We start from the raw sequence: 20,794 nt of genomic DNA, 5'->3' as shown, positions 1-20,794 counted from the left end.
GCAGGGCCATTGCAGCTCTGGAGGAAAGTTTAGGACTTGAGGTTTGTTACTGTATAAGTTTGAGGGGCAAAACTATTAGTGATTACTTCAAATATCCATGTACACTTTTTTTTCCCTATATAAACATCAGGAGGCGTTGGACGGGACACATTTAAATAGCAAGTGGAAATCCAACCACTCAGCTAACACTGTTGACCTACTTCATATAGGCTACTCTTACGACAAGCAGAAGCAACTGAAACTGGTTATTGTTTTAAAAAATAAGCAGAAAAGAAAAGAAGATAGAAATCCACAGATGAGAGATGTTTCCACTCAAACATTTCTCATCTGGCGAAGCTAAAATATAAATGTGGCCCCTCCCCTTCCGCCTCTAACCTACTCTAGACCACGTGGTAAAAAAAAACGTGAATCGGAGTCTGAAGAGGGGCGGCGTCACCGCTCAGCCGGCAGCTCGCGAAGAAAGACGGGTAGAAAGGAGAGAGAGAGAAAGGAAAACACAAGCCTACTCCCGATTTGATCTGGTCCCGCCAGAGTTTCCCCCACTCTTCCAACACAGACCCATCATCCTCCCAACAGCTCCAACCCCCTGTAATCCACAGTCTGATAGAGAGCCCACAGGCTGCTGCTTCGACTGCTGGAGCCGGCTGCGATTCATCGGATTTTATTTCTTCTGCTCTAATCCATCTGGATTTACAAATACACTAACTCACCTCCTGGTTCGACTTTTGAAATTGTTATTTTTCTTTTAAATTTTGACTTTTGTCCGATTTGTAACTTTTGTTCTGTAGCCAGTCATTTTGGTTATCCATTTTTATTTTTTATTTTTACATTTTTATCCTGTAGCGTGAATTCCAGTTTCTGTTTGAGAGCGGTGTGACAGGGGAGCTGGTTACGCTGTTTAATTTTTACTATCGAAACTTTTTGATTTCTTTAAATTAAGTTTTTTTTATTTCCTTTTTTATTTTCCATATATTTGGACTGTGACAAACGATAAGCCACCATGCACAAACTATATATTGGGAATCTAGGCGACAGCGTGACTGCCGAGGACTTGATCAAAACCTTCGAGGATCACAAGATTCCATACTCCGGACAGTTCCTAATGAAAAACGGCTATGCCTTTGTGGACTGTCCTGATGATCACTGGGCAATGAAAGCAATCGAGACTTTTTCGGGTGAGTTTAAAATGATTACTAGTCGCCAAAAGCTTCTTTTTAATTCATAGTATTTTTCGGCTTTAGACGCCGACATGCAGCCCTGGCTCCATGCTCGCCCTCAACAGTGTTGAGGGCGAGCATTTTATTCTTTGTGAAACTTCCCAGGCTTCTGCAAGGAGATACATAAAAATCCATGCTTGCTGTTTGGGAACTTCTTCGGTAGTGACTTAATGAATGAAGGGGTGCCATGGATTATACGCCCTGGGGAGTCATTCAACTTTTGCAGGGGGGAGGGTCACGTATTCTGGAAATTTACGTCGTGGTGGTGAATGTATATCTTGGAGGTTGCTGTAATGTACCAGGCAAAATAACTTATTTTCTGAATTAAAAAAGACAATATGTTGCATCTCCCTTCCCCTCAGAAGGTTTGATTGAACAGCCTCCCGTGTGATATAGAGTGAAGCTTTACTAATCTCCCCTCCCCCTTAAAGATGAGAGTCCACTATGACAAAGATAGATAAAAAGCTGACCTATGTTGAGTGGTCCAGCAAATTCAGAAACCCAGTTCTGAACATCACCACCTTCCTTTCCCTCGGTCTTATATATAGTCCCCATGCAGCGAATTTTTCATGGTTTCCTACATGTGTAACATGAGGAGTGGCGAGGTCGCCATGCCAGTCAGCTGCCTCTTCTTCTGCATGAACTCTCTTAATTACAAGAACATATTTTTGTCGACAGTTTCACTTAAAATGTCAAACACACACGCATTTTAACTGAATGTTTGGGTTGAATTTACACAATTGTGTGACGGGCTCTTTGAGTACTTTAAAAATAATGCTGTGAAGCACTTGGGTGTTCCTTTGAGTCTTTTCTTAGCCTATGTGCTATTTTAGTTTTTTAATAAATAGGCTATAGTGGCCCCATTGCTTAAGCTCTGCAGCTTAAAAACTTCAACCCCCCTTCCTTAGGCCTACAAAGCTATTAAACAGTTAGCATGTAGCCACGATTTTTTCTGAACTCCCCTTGTGTATTTTTTCCCCAGGTAAAGTGGAACTTCATGGGAAACGTATTGAGGTCGAGCACTCTGTACCCAAGAAGCAGAGGTACTGAAAACCCTTAAACACGTTCAACACTCTTCCTCTTCTAAACACACCTCTGAATGTGTTTCACCACTTTACGTTCTGTGGAATTTCAGAAGGATGAAACCGCTTTTTCTGCTGATTTTATAAGTGTGTGCCCATAAGAAGCAGTCTCATTTGTTGTAGTGTGAAGCCGGTCTGGGAAGCTAGCAGAGGAGAACCGTGCTGTGTAGTTGGTTTGAACGCTGTCGGCCATTGCTGAGGAACTGCACTGTGACAGCTTTGGTGGTGGAGCCTGCTGTGCTTCCTTGGCTGCTTGTAGCTTGTATTTCCTCCCTCTTTTAAATGTGTTGATATTGGTTAGATATAAAACGTTGCTACAGACAATTTTCTGGACAAAGTCGTCGCCATAAACTGTTAAACTTAGCAGGCCACACTGACTGCTTTTAACGTGGCCACAGTGTGTTAAACAGGGCTGTGTGTGGTGTGCTCTGGAAATGTCTTTTTTAATGCATTTATCTTATGCATTATGGAAAAGTTATTTTATGTGTAGCGTTTGTTTCTGCATGCACGTGCTGTGAATCCAACCACTTTTGATTTCAACGTCTTGTACGCAAGTATTGGTAACATGTTTACGTTAATGTTGAGTCCTGCTTTTGTTCTACTGTTGGCTTGTTGGATTTTACAGTATTTGTACTGGAGTCCCAAATAAAATAAACTCTTATTCACAGTTTAAATTTTTTGGACATTTCCTAATTTTAGTTTAGTAACTATTATTTTTAGCTTAGTACTATTTAATACTATTATTTTTTACGGACCAAACCTCGTAAAATATTCCCTGTTGTGCTGGGGGTAAATTTGAATTATTATTACCACGTAGGTCTACATATAGCGTTTAAAATTCCTCGTTTCGGAGAATAATCTGGCGTTCACTGTAACTCAGCTGCTCTGTATTAAGATCCAGACCAGACCTGGTTTTAGCAGCATTATGGAATTCGCTTATAGTTCTCGATTCGTGTCTGTAACCTTTGGCAAAGATACAGCACAGCTCCGCCATTTGGCTTCCCGTGTGCTCATCTATGTGCTCCATTATCAGAATAATCCGTGATCAGGTCGTGTTGTGCTTGTTCATATATCGCCCAACTATGTTTTTGGAGACTCCCCTGTATGATAACAGCACAATGTATTTGATTAAGATCAGTTTTTAGGTGTCCGCCCTGCTGCCTGATTGCAGTTAAAATTGTGCAACATTGTAGCAGAACCCCCTCGTTGTTTTACGCTGAGTTGGAAGGACAAATCTCGAAAAATGAGAATTAAACTCGAACAGCGGGAAGAGCAGAAGGTGGTAAATGTTAGAATTGTCCAAATAATTATTGTAAAGTTACTGTGCTGTACAAAGAGACTCACAGGCCTTCCATGTGGTAACATTTGTGTAAAAGACGGTTTGTAGGGATCACCGTGGGCCACAGCCTTTCTATGGCGCTAAAACACGTGGTATCAGCAGGCGAAAAAGAAGCACTCCACATCAGGCAGTCAGCAAAATGGCGAAGCGTTCAGTTGAAAAAAGCTGGCTGCAACAGTGTGCAGGCAGCGGGCTTCACTCCCCACCCGCAGTGTGTGCGTCTAGGGCCCTTCTGCGGCTGACGGACCCGGTTTTAGCGGCACAATTAACAACGGATTGTTTGCGGCTCTGTTTAATTACGCGATCTCTCTCTCATAACCCAACTTTTAGAAACCCCATCTTAAAATGGCCGTCCATACACCCACTCATCAACAGCAAGATTATCTAAAATGTCACGAAATAGTGAAAATTATTTAAACGTGCTGTTTAATTAATTAAACATATTAGATCCCTGCACGCAGTTTAGAGACGTTTTATTGTCACAAAATTACCAAAACGATTTGTTTTTTTGTAAAAACCTCATTAAGTCAACAGTGGATTCCAATGAATCCATGTTTACGGGTCAAATAAATCAGGAAAGGGGAGCAAACAAAACCTGATGCACAATTTCTGTTTAATATCAAATTGTTTGAAAATTCCACTGAAACTAAATGTTTTCAGGGATGTTGACTGTGTGGGTGTGATGAGTGCTGGTTTAATTCTAGTCTATGAAGAAGCGTGGCTCTAAAATTGCCTCTACACCTTTACGTTGCAGTATTCAGTTGTTTGTGAAATGGGACCTCAATGGAGGTGTGTGTTTGTGCTGGAGGAGGAGGAGTGTTCAGAGGGAACTGGCCCTTATGGAGGGGGGAGGGGCAGCCTGCTTTCTACAAGAAAAAGGCTTCAATTCTCTTTTTTTATGGTGCAAGTGGCAGGTCTGAACTTATTAGCTACAGGGGGAGGGCGCAGCCCCTGACCCTGGTCATGTTGTGAACGTGGAAGCTGTGAGTGTGTGTCTGTCTGTGTTTTGTGGAAGATGCACATGTATAGGTTTTAACATTTTAAGACAGTAATAGTATTCATCATGATGTTTTTGGAATGTTTGTGGAAGGTATTGGTGGATGGGGGGATCTGGGGAAGCCTACGGTGGGCAGCTCAGAGCAGACTAGCTAGCTGGTGTGTGTGTGTGTGTGTGTGTGTGTGTGTGTGTGTGTGTGTGTGTGTGTGTGTGTGTGTGTGTGTGAAAATGCACACATGTATGGAGACCTTATTGTTGCGGGGGGACATCTCTCTCCGTATTCATGATCAGGAGGGTATGGTGAGCACACAGTCTGGACAAACCAGAGTGAAGATGTAAGGATGGATCCTCTCTAGACAACTCCATTTTTCTATAGCTGCTTGTTAAATAAAAATAATAATTTCACAAAATAACGTGCTGACTTAATCTGAAATGAAATGTATCATTTCAGATAGGTTTTGAGTTGAACTTATGCTGCACTAATGGGTTTCAGTGTTGAATTTGATGTATTCAAGTAGAAATTTGTCAGTCTTTATTATTTTTATATTTTTTACATTCATTGAGTCTGCAGGGATTTAAAAAAAGGATGTGTGCATGCTAAAAATAAATATTTAGACTTTATTAGCTTCATCTTAATCATATGGTTATTTATGGGACTCGGTATTTTTGGGTTCATTACCATTAGATATTTTCTTCAATAATATTTGGTGGCTGCTTAACATAGTTTCTAGATGACGGTCTTTACATTATCACTTTGAAGAAGAGCTACTGTACACTGATGACAGGTGAATTTGAAATTTGTTTTCAAATGGATGAATTGTTGCCGTTATGCTTTTGGATAATAACTGCAGCCCAAATCTGGGCATTAATTTTCTAAATGGCTATTATGTCAACTTATTGTCAATATCAAATGAATAATTTAATTGATAGAAGGAAGAATATTTGACATGACAAGGATTACGAATGTGGTCTGCCGTTTCTCTGGCTTCATTTAGTCCGAGGAGAATGTAGTGAAACAATAACGATCTTGTTTGAATTCTTAGCGGAGACTTTTTCCACCAACCAAAGCTGAACTTGTCATTATAAAATATCTGGCATTCTTCCCCAGCTCCACATGCTGGTGGAGGGTTCAGGGACGTTCGGCAGACCCATAGGAATGAATGCTGCGTCTCTTCTTGACTTCAGAAAATGTATTTCAGCAAATTAGCAAAATGTTTAAGCGCTTCAAATTTACTGCAGATTATTTCCACAGTGGTTTGGAAGTGCAAGCTTTAAATGTTTCATATTTGAATGACAGAGAACACGTTGAGCGGCTGCTAAGATCTTGACTTGTTTTTGTATCTGTTTGGTATTTAGGAAGGATGGTGCATCATGCTCTTCTTTCTGCTGGTATTGTAGCTTTGGTTAGCTTGTTGTTGGTCAGGTTGTAGAGCCCATGGACATCCCGGCAGAGCAGCACCACAGGAAGAGTTTGATTGTGATTCGAGTGTCCGAATGATAAAGCTGGACCCAAATAATTGATGGGTTATTCTTAATGAACAGGTTATAGTTGTCTGGACGACATGGAGTGAGCTGGAAGTGCTTGGTTAAAAACCCTAAATCACATCAGGTTGTGTTATCTGGTTGATCCTCCTGCTACCACAAATATGATTCTGGAATTGCTTTGAGATGCTTTTCCAGCATTTGCGTTAGTAAACTAAAGACTACCAGAATCAGACTAAAGGTACTTTATATACTAAGCTAACCTTGGTCTTCCTATTTTTAATAGAATACAAGGAGAGCTCAATAACAGCAAAAGCAAGGAAACCTTTCAGACGTTCACACAATACATCAGGTTGTTGTTAGTTACAAGATAAGACCAGTAAACAGGTAAAGTTAAATATGTGTTCATAAAATGTCAACTTGTAGTCTGTCAGATGACCTAGTGGAGGGAGCATCATGATAATTTAGGTAGACATATTTTGGATCGGTGATCCCTGGGATTTGTATTGTTCTGAAATCAGACATTTCTTATTTTTTTTTTTTTTTTTTTTTAGTTGAAAAGTTCAAATGTCACATTCAGTTATCAGGCATATGGTGGTCATGTGGTGCTGAAGGCAGCAGAGAATCAGTGTACAGATGAACCCTGGCCAAAGCTGCTGGGCCTGGAGGACGGAGGCTGAGGGGAGGTGGAGATTGCTACACCCAGATACTATACCTGTTCACTGCTTTGCTCCACAATAATCTCCAGGAGCATTCAGAGTGAAGGAGTTCAGATATAACAGCTGCTCTTCTACATGAAATGAAATGGAGAAGGTGAGTGTGGAACACACGGAGCATGTGAGACGCAGCAGTGTTCAGAGAGAGGGAGTCATGGCTGGGTTTACTCTCCTCTTGTGGCTGGAGAATAGGAGGAGGAGGGGACAGTGGGTGGAGGGAGCAAGGGGGGTGCGACCAATCGTCTGGCAGAGCTACCTGTGGTCACCCAGCTCCATGACTGGAGGGACAGGGTCCTCCCCCACACGCATGCTCTGACAGCGCTCTCCGTCTGCGTCCACATTTACTCGCCGCTTTCCGTCTCTCTCTCCAGTACAGTATGTTCATTTCTCCCTCTCTCTTGTTATGCCCGGCCGTCCCTTGGCGTGTTGCCATGTTCGCTGCACCACCCTAGTGCTTTCCACAAAGAGCCGACGCTGCGTGGTGAAAACAAAAGCAGACGGCGAGATGAAGCGGTGCAGTGAATGTGGCTGGAAGATGGATCAGTGCGGTTTACATTTGAACTGCAGTTTTTCTGCGTCGGACAAACAGTTTTGGCTGCTGGAAGGCGAAAGTGATCGTGTGCCTCCAGACAGCCGCTGTAGACCTGTGTCTGTGTGTGTGTGTGTGTTGAAGAGTAAAACACACTTAGGAGACTAGGATGGGAACAGTCGCTCCAACCTGAAAGACATAAATCTGCTCCAATGAGTTTTTCTCTTTGTAAGCTCAGCAGAGTTAAATGAACAAATTATCATTCATAAAATCCTGTGTTCATACATACTGGTATTTATGTTTAGAGGTATGTACTGAAATGCTTTTATAAAAAGCTGTCTGGTATTTCTCTTCAAATGTCATTGGAAAACGGAGGATGAGTTTAAGTTCCAGAGGAGCTCCTGATTTTCTTTAAAGTGCTTCGATAAAATAAATTGATGTGAGGGATACACATGGCACCAGCTGGATTTAGAATTAGATCATTTTATTTTTGCACATTGTCAAGTATACAGTTAGAGCTGTTCTGAATTATGTGTTTTTAATGTTTTTTTTTTTGTGGAATACCTAAAAGGCGTTAGTGAAATCCTATACCACCTTCGTCTTTGTAGCTGTCTTACAGTTTGGTGTGTAGACATGATAGGAGTGTTATTGTGTGTTGTACTGTGTGTTAAAGCTGTAAAATGTTTTTGTTATGTAATGTTCATAGGCCAGTAACTAGGTTGCCGTAGTATTTAGTTGTCTGGCCCAGACTTCCTGCTGCTTCTCTAATTGTGGTGGCAGTTTTGCGAGGCTAAAAGCTGCTGCTCTCCTCTTGTTTCAGCTCGCTGGTTTTCACCAAGCAAACTGTACCAATAACTCAATGTGTTTGTTAAAGACACTTCTTATATGTCACCAGATCGGGGCCAGAATGATTCCTCTGAACAGAAGGGATTTCCCATCAGCTGCGCTTTTATATGGTGCATCCAGATACAGCAGGTATATTGGGTTATGATCTATATGTCAGAACTCCAAAGTGATTTAAACAAATGTCTTTATTCTTAAAGGTCTTTTAAAACAAATTCATAATGGTTTTATATTGGCTGCATTCACTAATCCATTGGTAACGGACAAACCCCTACCCCCAAAAAAATCTTCAGTCTGTTCTGTACTGGCTGCGTTTTGTACATGGAACCGGAATCCCATCATTCACCTCTTTAAATTCTGTGTGTACTTTCATCTTTAGCTTGTGAACACAGTTTGCTTTTCATATGTGTTCCTGTTTTTGTTAGTTGTGCAGACTGTTGTTTGTAACCCAGGCTGGTTAAGTCTGGGGCTGATTGCCACCAGTTAGGTTTTAAAGACGAGGTATTTTTCCAAATAGCCAATATTGTGTTTTTTTGTTAGTTTTTTTTTTGTAAGAAAAGAAAAAGTGGAGCAGTCTTCTCTCAGTCAGCTCACACACTTTGGGGCAGTGCAGCTTTATACTGCTTCATTTTAGTTGAAGAAAACCTCCGGCGCTTTTATAAAAAAAAAAAAAAATTCTCTCATATTTGTTAAAACTGTCCCCATGTTGTGACAGTAAGGTATGAGTCAGATAATATGTGAAAAAGTAAAGCTCCTCTACTCCGGCTATTATAATCTATTTTATTATAATGCACCTCGCCTGGTCAAAAACAACCAATCAGAGTCAGGACGAGTGTCTTAACGCAGTCAACAACCTCATGCTCAACTTACTGTTCCAGGAAAAGCGTTTATCATCGGTGGCCATGCTAACTAGCCGGAGCATTCATGGCAGGCTCTGATTGGTTGTTTCTGACAGAGCTGTGTATTTGTTCAGACCACAGGGAAAAAGGAGAGAAGCTCAAATATTTTTTACTTTTTTTTGGAGCCGCTAACTAAAAAAAAAAAAAAAAAAAATCTCAGTTCATGTTGACAAGATTGAACTTGTCAGTTCCTACTGTAATGTGTAGACTGGTGTTCAGAGCGTTTTGCTGTTATAAAGATAAGACCTGTGAATGGTAGTTATTACGAAGTCAGTGTTTGGGATGATATCTGAACATGTAGAAAAAAATGATAAAAATAATAATGAAAAGAAAGTCAGGGATTTCTCTTGAGAAAATTGTGTTTTCACTGAGCTGTTGAAACAACTTCTTCAACATAGATCTAATTTCTAATCAGAAAATTGAATGTTAAGACTATTTCTGAGGTTGAAATTAAGCTTTTGCAGTAGCTTTTAGCTTTATCAGCACAATAAAGGTCAGGTTTTTATTTTTGTATGGATAGCTTACAAATATTATAGGCTGTGCTAAGCAAAACTCTGTTTGAAGACGCAGATAAAAGTTTCTTAAATTTTTGTTGAGACAAAATGAGTTGGAACTGATCTTGAGATCCGTTATAACCCGGATTAGCAGCAAGCTAGCTAATTGTGTGCGCCTGATCATAAGACGCCCCACAAACTTTAAAAAGAAAAAAAAATCTCCATATGTAGCCCACATTTATGTATTAGCTGCAGGTGTCCACATGAGACAGCTCATGTGGACACCTGCAGATTTTATTGAATCAGTTTTTATTGAATGGTAACATTCATAAATATGAACCATAAGTGCTTTTTCTGAACATTGCCTGTAATATGATTAAAAATAAATACAACAGCCTGCAAGGAGAAGTCATTGGTCACTATCTTTATCTTGATCCTGTGAACAAAACCCACAAAAGTCGTCTTCTTAATTGTGGGAATTAAACGTCCTCCGTCTCTCTTTGGTTGTTGCTGTCTGTCGCATTCGTCTCAAGTTAAACATCCAAATATTAGCCGCATAGTTGTTGCTCCAGTGTTCAAAGAAAATTAAAATATATACATAGGAACTGAAATAATAGAAAAGATGAGGGGAAAAAATCAAGCTAGAATAGAACATAAATAAAAAAAAATTGTTAAACTGCCAGATTTTAATTGTTTTTTGTGCCATTAATAAATTGAGAATATCTTGAATATAATATCAATTTAGTGAAACTTGACTAACAATGGCAGAATTTGAATTTATTTATCAATCATTTAATGGGTTACTAAACATTAAATTGAAAGTTCAATTTGATTTCATAACCAAACACATTTCCATATTAGTGTAAAACTCTGGTCAATGTGAACCACATCAAATGATCAAACAATATTTGATCATTTGTTCTGAATGTCTTTTCTATACTGCGAAAATAAATGAACCACTTCCTCTCTTTGGTTCTCACAGAGCAGTGATTTAAATGTGGGAAGGTTCTAGTTGTCAGATAGAATCATTGAAACATTTCAAAAATATTTATTTTAACCTCATTAGTAAAGAAAATGTTCTTCACTGCTTGAGCAATATGACCGAGACGAAGGTGAATGAGTGATCTGTTCTTGAAAAAAATCCCTCTATGGTCAGAGTCTTCAATGAGACAAACTTAATTCGACAGGGTGGTGTTCTGACATCTTCCTGTTGATTACTGGCTGGAGCTTTGGTGGTTCCTAAATGTCTCAAATAATTTCCTTTCCTCTTATTCTGGCAGTGTGGGTCAGAGGGTTGATGTAGTCGGCTGTTCCTGCAGGAATAATGATCCAAACATATTAGAACCGCTTTTAGAATGAGTGGCATCTGGGACTGGCTCCCAAAGCCAAACCTTCTGAACGTTTTCTTAACTTTATTCAGTTGTAATAATGTTATTGTTCCGTTTCTGATAGGAGGAGTTGCTATATATAGAGCTAGAGTCATGCAAAAAGTTTGTTGAGGTCTTTCTTCCTTTGCAATATGTGAAGAGACAAATATCAGTCAGTGTTTCTACGTAAATTTGTGTATTCCTGGGAAAAGGAGCTTTTTCAGACAGATTTGGGTTTTAAATAGAAGTGCTACACTTTTGGTTAGAAATGGCCCAGAATAGCCTGCATATTGTAAAGTTGTATATTAATACAAAAACGAATTTCAGCTCATTTAAAAAAATCTATATATTCTGTTTTTATTTACCATTCAGGGTCCTGGAACGGAACAATATGGTCGCATTTTAAAGAAGAGTTAAATCAAACCTGTCTCTTTAAGAAACCCCCACCCTTTAACCCCTCACCAACCTCTCCCTCACCCTTTTCTGATTGTTTCTTCTCTCTGGTTCAAACCATCTGTCCCGTCTTTCTTTCTGTCGATTTGCTCTTTCTCTCACCAAAAATAAACTACACACACATCTGGGTACATGCATGACACACCAGGAGGAATGGGAGTGGGAGGGGCCAGAGGAACAATCAAGACATGAAGACAAAGGAAGGAGGAGGGTGGAAGCTTGTTGGTTGGGGCCCAGGGTCGGGTGTGTGTGGTGGTTGAGAGCCCGTGGTTATGTGAACTGCTTCAGTTCATCAACAAACATTCTCTGCCTGTTTTGTGTTATTTTCTGGAAAGTCTGCTCAGATTCAGTCAACAGGTGTTTCTGCAAGATGGCTGCTGTTGTGTTGCTTTCCTATGCAACACGACAATTTTATGGATTCATTCGAAGTCTAAGGTTGTTCTCCCCTTACTCTTGAGTTGCATAGGCCACAGGCCTGTGGGGCCTGTAAGGTGGCTGACTTGCTGTGTGCTGGTTCTGATTTTCATGTCCGTCACAACACTGATCATATAAAACCCAACAACTGAGAGGCTGCCTCCAGAGCTGTGCGTGGCTATAAACAGACATTCGTTTTCTTCATCAGACTGGTGGATCCTGCCTCCTGAACACCTGGATGTGTTTGAAGCAGCAGCAAAACATCCAGAAGTTCAAGTTCACAAGAGAATTCCCTCAAATTGTAAACCTCAGCTAAAAAACAGCGCAGAGACCGGGAGTTATGACCTACCAGATTTCCTCCAAATCCATAAAACCTGATGAGGAAAACCTAAACATGGGTCGGAATATGAAAATACCATAATTTATTTGTTCCAAATTTCTAAAATGACCTAATTGCTGTCATTTAAAATAAAAATACAATTATTTCAACTGCTGCAAAAAATAAAACATCCCGGTGTTTACAGTTCTAGTATTTTATTACAATTATAATAATGAAGTTGTCAAAAGTAGTTTTTAAAGCAGTGCTGCATAAGAAAAGTAAATAAAAAGTGTAAAATGATGCATTCTTTAGTTTGCATAGGGTGACCACTACATTTATTGTTAATAAATCACCAAATTGACTTAAAGACTTTTCTTTAGAAGGCAACAGGTAATGCAAAAATATAAAATGGTACACAAGTACAAAGTACCAATTCAGCAAAGGAACAAGTAAAACAAATATTTCATTAAAAATGATAATCCTGAAAATTCAGCATGTTGTGAACGCCTCATAGTGACTGAACAAAAATAGGCAACAATGTGTCTCAGTTCAGTAGAAAAAAAGAGTTTCATTCTGTTAATCCTTGTATTTAAAGTGTAACAATGGAGACTTCTATAACACACTTCTGACCTGTTTATTAAATCTGTTTTATTTCTGACTTTGTCTGCTTGAAATATTCATTAACAGTTTCCTAGATGCAATGGGCTAAACATGAGAAGAAGCCAAATGAAAATGTCCATCTGCATATGGACACCCCTGCCAAGGCATTAATCAAAAACTGCCTCAAGATTTATCCCCAGAAAAATGTCAAACTTGCATAGAGGCAGAGCTGTTTCATGTAGGTAGCTCTGTTTGTTCTTTTGGCTCATCAGAAATGTCTAACACTAATGCATCGTGCTGTGATTCTGTATTAAACCAAGTAAACTTCCAGTGGGTCTCAGGCTCCTGTTTGTTTTTACCGACACTTTCAAGAAGTCCCAAACTTTATGCGGGAACTGCTGGGCCAATTTGTTTCTGAAGCAGACCCTTTATCTGACCCTTTATCTTTAGAAGCCACCTCCACTGATGTATGTAGTGCACGCACGCACGCACGCACGCACGCACACACACACACACACACACACGTTTGTTTTGCTATCTTTGTGGGGACTTTCCATTGACTTCCATTCATTTCTACTCATTTCTACAGCCTAAACCTTACCTTTACCCTTTTCCTAACCCTAACCATCACATACCTAACCCTAACCCTAACCAAAACTCAATTCATACCTTAGCCCTAACTCTGACCCCTGACCCAAAAACAGGGTTTCCCCTCGTGGGGACCAGGCTCAGGTCCCCACGAGGAGCGATTGGTCCCCACAACGTAGTATATGTCAGGAAAATCGTCCCCACAAGGTATTACAAACAAACGCGCACACACACACACACACACACACACACACACACACACACACACACACACACACACACACACACACACACACACACACAAAGCACACACAAACTACAGTACAGACTCCTGTCACTTTCTTTCTCTCCCTCTTTCTCTCTTTCACACAGACACACAAAAAAGTTTTTCAGTTGAAAGGTTAGGAATGAAAAAAATATGTGGTGATAAGTGTCATTCATGTGTCATGATGAATTAATCAAGCTGAGTTAATATTCAGCTATAATTGGTAATATTTGCAAACTCAAGCTACAATGCTGTGGATTGTGGGCTATGACGAATTAAGAACATGTTTATGGATGTTTTAATTGTGATTGAAATAAATACTGCAAAATATAACAAATCTCTAAGTCTACATCTCCCACAGTGGTAAATAAAACTATATGGATTATTATAGTAAACATATGTTTACTATAATAATCCATATGGTTATTATGGTTATAAGAAACATATAATATACGTTTACTATAATAAACATATAGTCAAATATGGATTATTATAGTAAACATACTATACTATACTATACTATAGTAAACATACTATAATAATCCATATGGTTTGGATTTATCCACTAGGCCAGGTGATCCTGGCTCTGTTTTGTGACTGGAAATCTTTTCCAAACATCTAAAATTCTTCTCCTAGAAACCCAAGAAAACTGCAGCAGTCAACATTTCTGAGCTGCAGTGCATAGCAGCTCAGCAATGAGTTGGGGAGGGACAGCTGGAGAAACGTTAGTAGTTCTTCTTCTTTAACTGGAATCTCATTAAACTGCAGAGACAGAAATGTATCATACTAATTAAAAAAAAAAAACCTTACCCAGCTTTCAATGTAAGCATCCATAATAGTGACTTAGTATGAATTTTTAGTGATGTTATAACTTTAAAAACTCTACTGACTGAATCCCTTTTGTTATTCCAAATTACCAAACAACTTTATGCATTAGAAATATATTCATTTTAGCAATCTGAACGATGATATTGGTTTTTCTGCGCTGCTTTAGAATTGTAGTCTGCCTGTAGTTTTATCAATGATAGCAGAGGAAGTGAAGGAAGCCATTCTCTCTGTGTTGGTTACACTTCTAAATATTGAGTTAACTAATATCTATATGTAATAGATGTAATGTTAACAGCTGCTTCGTTCAGCTCAACACTTCTCTCTTTGTGATGGAGGATGGTTGTTTTACAGCGCAGGGAATTTCTGGTAAACTTTTTGGTGTTGAAATGGAGCACTACATACATTACAGGCAAATGTTAGCAACAGGATAAAACTTAAAACTTCAACAGCGTCCACGTCTCTGGGAAGGAATCACTTCTCAACCCTCTGGATGAAGTGAATAATGTAAAACAGTCAGTTTTTATCAGGCTATTTGCCCCCTAGGGGGCGCTGTGAATTTGGATCCAAAGATTAGAATTTTTATTTATTTATTTTTTTTATTGCTTTTTTGTCTGGTGTGAAAATTATAGTTTAGGTAAAAGTGTTACAAACTCGTGTCAATGTTTTTTTTTCGTTTTTTTTTTTTTTCGTTTTTGAGCTTACCTTAGTCACCATGGAAACTCACAGGTGGTGACCGCAGGTACTGATTAGCATTTCCACTTGCTTTAAAATGCTCCATTGCTTCATGGATACTGTATTTCTCTGATGTTTTCTTGAAGCAGAGCTGCAGCTGCAGGTTTTACTTCCACTGGCCTGTTGGTCAGTTCTACCCCTGAACCTAGCCTGACACTCACTGCGCTGCAGCTCTGATTGCAGATTGATGCAAATGACAAGCCTGCATTTACTTTCACACCTCAAGTCTATTTCACTTTGCTGTTTTAACTCTGAGTTAGATAATCGATGAGGGATGTCTGTGGTTGAGGAAGTGAAATACTCGACAAGACTGACTTGAAAAAAAAACATGTTTTTTGTGCAGCTGTGTTGACAAAGTGCACTAGGAATATGTGTGTAAGATGTGGTGCTGAAGTTTTAGCATAGTGAAATTAACCTGTTAGCGTTCCATGTCAACAACAAAAATAAAATAATTTTTTCTTATCTTGGCCACAGACTAAGGCTAGTAGTTGTGAGTGAACTGGAAGCAATGAAAAAACAACATTTTTGTCCCAGAGAGGCTATAAAATATTACTGTAAAACATCTCTGGGCTCTCATTCAGTGCTGCTTCTTGATTGTTTATTATAGTGATACAGGGGCACCACCAGTAATCATGGACCCCCTGACAAAAAATTTGTTTGGGGCCCCCCCGCGCAGCTGCTGTTACAATTTTTTGAGTCTACTTGACCCATAAAAAGCGTCACACTTTTAAAGGCTTGCTATCTTTGGTTCAATACTGATAATTAGCACAATATTTACTGCTCATGAACTTAACATCCAACAGTCCACATCCAGTATGCAAGTAAGTTGCTTAAATTTTTTCTATTAGTTTTAGATACTGAAATGTCTCTCCCCATGAGCAACAGTCAAAAGCAACGTGCAAAATACACATAAAGTAATCCAGTCTTCTCAAAATTGCTATGTAGTTGCAGTACATAACTTTAATAAAAAATATGTTTACTCCATATTTGTTAAAGCTGTCACGAAGTTGTAGCAGTTTGTTATGCGACAGATAATCTGTGAAAACAATCAATCTCCTCCACCTCCTCCCTGAACTATTATTGCTGGCTAAAGTAATGCACCGTTCTGACCAAAACAACCAATCAGAACCAGTAGGACGCTCTTAGCACTGACAATCAACTTCATTCACTCACTACTAAATGTGCTAATGGGGGAAAAACAGCTTATCATTACAAGAAACCGTTTATCTGCCGTCATTGGTAGCTATGCTAACTAAACTGAGCATTCACAGTTTGAATCTGCACAGCTCTGTAACATGCTATCTGCAGCACGGCACAAATCAAGGGGGAGGAAGGATGAGCAGCATCACATGAGATTGTGATTGACAGCACTAAAACTCTCTTGCCACTGACTGGTTATTTCTAGCACTGGGAGAAGGCAGAGGAAATAGATTTTTCACAGATTACGTCTCATACCATACTGTCACAATATAATGACAGTTTTAAAAAATATGTGAAAAAAATATTGGTAACACTTTATTTTAAGGGGGTTGAATAAGACTGACATGACACTTTCATTAACATGACATAACACCTGTCATGAACATGAAATCATTACTGTTTAAACTTTACCTTTAATAACATAAAGTTACCTAATTTTTAAAGTGCAATCAGTAATACTTTTATAACAAATTTATATCAGTAATGATTTCTTGGTTAATGTCAAGTTGTCATAACAAAGACATTTTGAATAATGTCAACTTTGTATTAAAAGTGTCATAATTTACCGAATGACGCTTTATGACAACAGTGATAAATATTCATGAAGGCTTATTCATGTTCATGACATGTGTTATGTCATGTTAATGAAAGTGTCATGACAGTCTTATTCACCCCCTTCAAATAAAGTGTTACCAAAATATTTATATAAAAGTTACATACTGACCCCGGCCCAGTCAGCTTTAATTTTACTCAGGAGAGGACGGGTTAGGAGGGACGTGGGTTAGAGCTGCTGCTGACTGACTCATCTGTTGTTAAGTGGTAAAAGGTATAAGAGACAAGTTAAATATATGAATATGTTGGTAATTTTTTTCCTTAATTCATTAAATGCTAGTGAAAAGGAGGCAAACAGTAGTTTGTAGCTAAGCTAATTATGCTAAATGTTGATAATCTCACAGAGTCTACCCACCTCTCTTGGAGAAAAACTGGGTTATAAATTGACACTCTTGCCTTTTTCTCTCTCCCTCTCTTTTTTTGAAAACCTGATTTTATAACTTTTCTTAGCAGCATAGTAACTGCCACAATCCTGTCTTCCACTGACTGCTGTTGAACAGCATCATGGTGAAGCGCTCCAAGCAGGAACAAACCATTTAGCGCAGATAGGGGGGTTCAGGGCAAATATGGATGTGTGTTCTTTGATCTGGGAGTGGGAACATTACATTTTTACTGCTAAAAACAATCTTTGAAAATACAATATGATTAATATTGTAATTGACTGGGCCCTGATTTTTGTTTTATTTCTATGAACAAAAAATAAATAAGTTGTGGAGGGACCCCTGTTGGTCAGGGCCCCTAGAATTGTCATCACTTTCCCCCCCTATACCACGCCCCTGCAGTGATATAAAATGTGCAAATTAATATCTGCCTCTATTTTCTGGGTTTATTAATGAGAAAAGCCTCGGTGTGCTGGTTCGGTTTCAGGACATGACGCTCCAGGTTCTTACTATTGTTTTCCTCCATTTCTAGATTTCTTTTCAACATGACAAAAGGTCTCGGACATAAATCAATAAGTTCTTAAATTTTTTTGTGTACATCAAAGTTACTATATAAAAAAAAAATTAATAAAACCCATATATATATACACACACACACACCAGTTACTGGTAACATGGTGTATCAAGGTTTCTGCTGTTCCTGTGGTTTACATTCAGTTTAATGAGAGGTCAAAGATGGTACTGACGATTTCTTGGGATGTGTTGCCCCTCCCCCACCTATTGCTCTGTACTGCCAGTCAGCTTTCTGAAGAAGAGTCTCCCTGACTTGCAAGAAAAATTGGAGAGGAAGGAGGATTGTTTTCCAGTCACATAGAGCCACTTTGGAGCACAATCAAGTAACTGTTACCTTCAGTTGTTATAAAAATGCAGCATATATCAATCTTAAATGTATATGTATCATAAATATTTACTGAGTTGTTGTCCCACACAGCATGGCTCACTTGTTCACATTTTCCTTTCCACAAACCGTAGAAATAAAGTCTGAGAGAAATGTTTTGAGGGAGAAGGACAGGAGCATTTTTGTGAAATATCCAATTTACTTCTTAATAAAATTTGATTCTGGTGAAACGTTTAGATGGTTGCCTGCTCTGATCTCGTTTGGGTCCAATTGGACATTTTTCTGTCGTTTGATAGCAGAGAAACATGCGGTCGGATGATGGAGGATGTTGACCCCTGGGTGACCTGCTGGGGCGTTTGGAGCAGTTGAACCTTGATGCCCCGGCCCAAAGCCTTCATCTGTGGAATCTGCCGCCGCTCTTCTTATTTCTTTCATGTTTTTCTAACTACATATTCTTCAGCACATGAATGTTCCTCTGGTTTGGGTTGTATGGTTTTTATATGGCTCTTAAAACCAGTTGGCTTTGACAAAATGGTTTTAAAAATATCCACTTTTGGACCACCTGTTTTTAATTTTGATCATCCTTGCCAGTAAACAGTGGTGTAATAGAAAATTATATTGATCAGTTGTGTGTGTTTTACAAAGGTGCTTTTAGCTAAAAAAAATTTCAATCAAATTGAATAAGTAATCAATGAGAAATGTCTCCAGCTGAATGTTTACCCTCTATAGCACAGATATTTAACCTGATTTTTTTATTTTTACTTTAAACACAAAGTGGAGTTATGGGGATTAAAATTGCAGATGGAAAACATCCAAACACAATTTTAACTGAACTGCATTTTTTTTTATTGATCAGTTATCCTGATGTAAAGAGCAGGATGACTAATAAATACATATTTGTGTGATTAAATATCAAAGTAAATCTTGGATATAAAAGGAAGACAAGGAAAGTCAGAAAACTTTATAACATGTTAGCTAGTTTTTCTACATAGATGAAGTACAGCAGTAGTAGCTTTTGAGCAACTACATGAACCAGTTTATTGATATTTTAATAACAAATATCATGCTTTGCAAGAAAAGTAATTCAAAATGAGATGAGCATAAAAATAAGTGATAAATTCATCAGATGTCCTCTGACCATGTTCTGTGAAGTGACCCTTCCTGTCTGCTGGTGGAAGTAAAACTGAGCTGCCATTTCTCCCACTTCCGCTTCTGTGTTCCTAAAACAACAGGCCCCTTGTGCAACCATCAGGGGAAAAAAGACAGAGCTGCACTTATGGACTAAGAAAGGAAATTGATTTTAGAAGTTGTCCTGAACATTTCCTGTCTCACACCCTAACACAACAAAAATCTTTCATATCCATCCTGGCAAATTAGGCATTTTATTTTCTAAGGAATTAAATGTTTAGTTGCATTTATGCTAGCTTTTGGGGTCCCTCCCCCCCTCCTTTGTATGTGTGTGTATGTGTGTTCCTTCTTTCATTCCTTTTTCTTTCTGTTTTTCACTTTATGTCACAATTTCTTGTTTGAGCGTAAAACCTTTGGAGCTGCCTAAAAGACCCTTCCCCCAACAGTCAGCAGAAGATGTATAGGGTGTGTGTGCGTGTGTGTGTGAGTTTCAGAAGGGTAAGAGAGGACGGGCAGGGAAGCACACAGCCTACTTCACTGCTGAAAAAATGTGAAGAATTCAGGTAAAAAGGGGAAGAGAAGCTGAAGGAACCTATAGCTTCTCATTGGCTGCTGCTGACTTCTGATTGGCTCAGAGCCATTTCTATAGTTCGATGTATATAGAACTGTGGTCGGGTTTTTTCACTGCTCCTGTATGTAAACAGTCACTCTGCCAGCAGCCCGTCTGTCTGACCCAGATTGGCTTATTTTCCTTCTTGTCTACAATTCTTTAGATACATCAGATTTATCTAAAAACATCTTTACAATTTCTATACCCCTTCCCCCCACTCACACACTACCCGTGCAGTGTCTTGAGGGGGGGTGGCTGCTGACTACATCCAGCGGGTTTTGGGCGGGTGTGGGGTACAAATGAGCGTTTTGGAGTGAGAATGAACCCAAATGTCTCAGGCTGGTTCTGGACAGTGGGGGAAAGCTGGAATACCTGGAGAGAACGGACAGAGGCCGGCCCTGGTTGTTCTGGTCATGTAGGGTCAACAGACACGCTCTTCATTTAACCAAAAAAAATATGTTGACGGACACATTTCCTCCAGATTTCATGATTATTTCCATCAATAAGTGAGTGAAAACTGAATGAATGCAATTGTTAAAATTAGAGTTGCAGCGAAAGACTGTTTTAGTTTTAATCAATGGATTGTTTTGATGGTTAAAAAATGGAACGTTTTACAGATGTTTCATTTAACCACTTAGGCCTTTTTACACAATATTAGAAATACATTAATAGATGCAACATAACAAATAATTTAGTTTCTTTTTTTTAAATTAAGAACATAAACATTTTATTGTCTAAAATATAATACTACAACATTTCTTTAGTAAATTTGAACCAGATAAGTTTTAAACATATTTAAAGG

At 38.9% G+C, this 20,794-nt stretch overlaps 1 protein-coding gene across 1 annotated transcript; it reads left to right on the top strand.

The window, feature by feature from the left end:
- Window positions 1–80: 80 nt before the first annotated feature.
- On the top strand, window positions 81–18,826 carry LOC148157891 (insulin-like growth factor 2 mRNA-binding protein 1). Its single transcript, XM_088008025.1, has 3 exons — window positions 81–1,175; window positions 2,200–2,260; window positions 18,551–18,826. Exons 1-3 carry the CDS (start codon window positions 1,001–1,003, stop codon window positions 18,621–18,623), a joined length of 309 nt encoding a protein of 102 aa, XP_087864151.1. The 5' UTR covers window positions 81–1,000; the 3' UTR covers window positions 18,624–18,826.
- The last annotated feature ends 1,968 nt before the right edge of the window (window positions 18,827–20,794 follow it).

The sequence above is a fragment of the Poecilia mexicana genome, unplaced genomic scaffold (genome assembly GCF_051168715.1).
Source record: "Poecilia mexicana isolate PSO_F unplaced genomic scaffold, ASM5116871v1 scaffold_8, whole genome shotgun sequence".
In the NCBI taxonomy this organism is placed as follows: Eukaryota; Metazoa; Chordata; class Actinopteri; order Cyprinodontiformes; family Poeciliidae; genus Poecilia; species Poecilia mexicana.
Note: the sequence above shows the minus strand (reverse complement) of the source record. Positions and strands in the feature narration are given on the sequence as shown.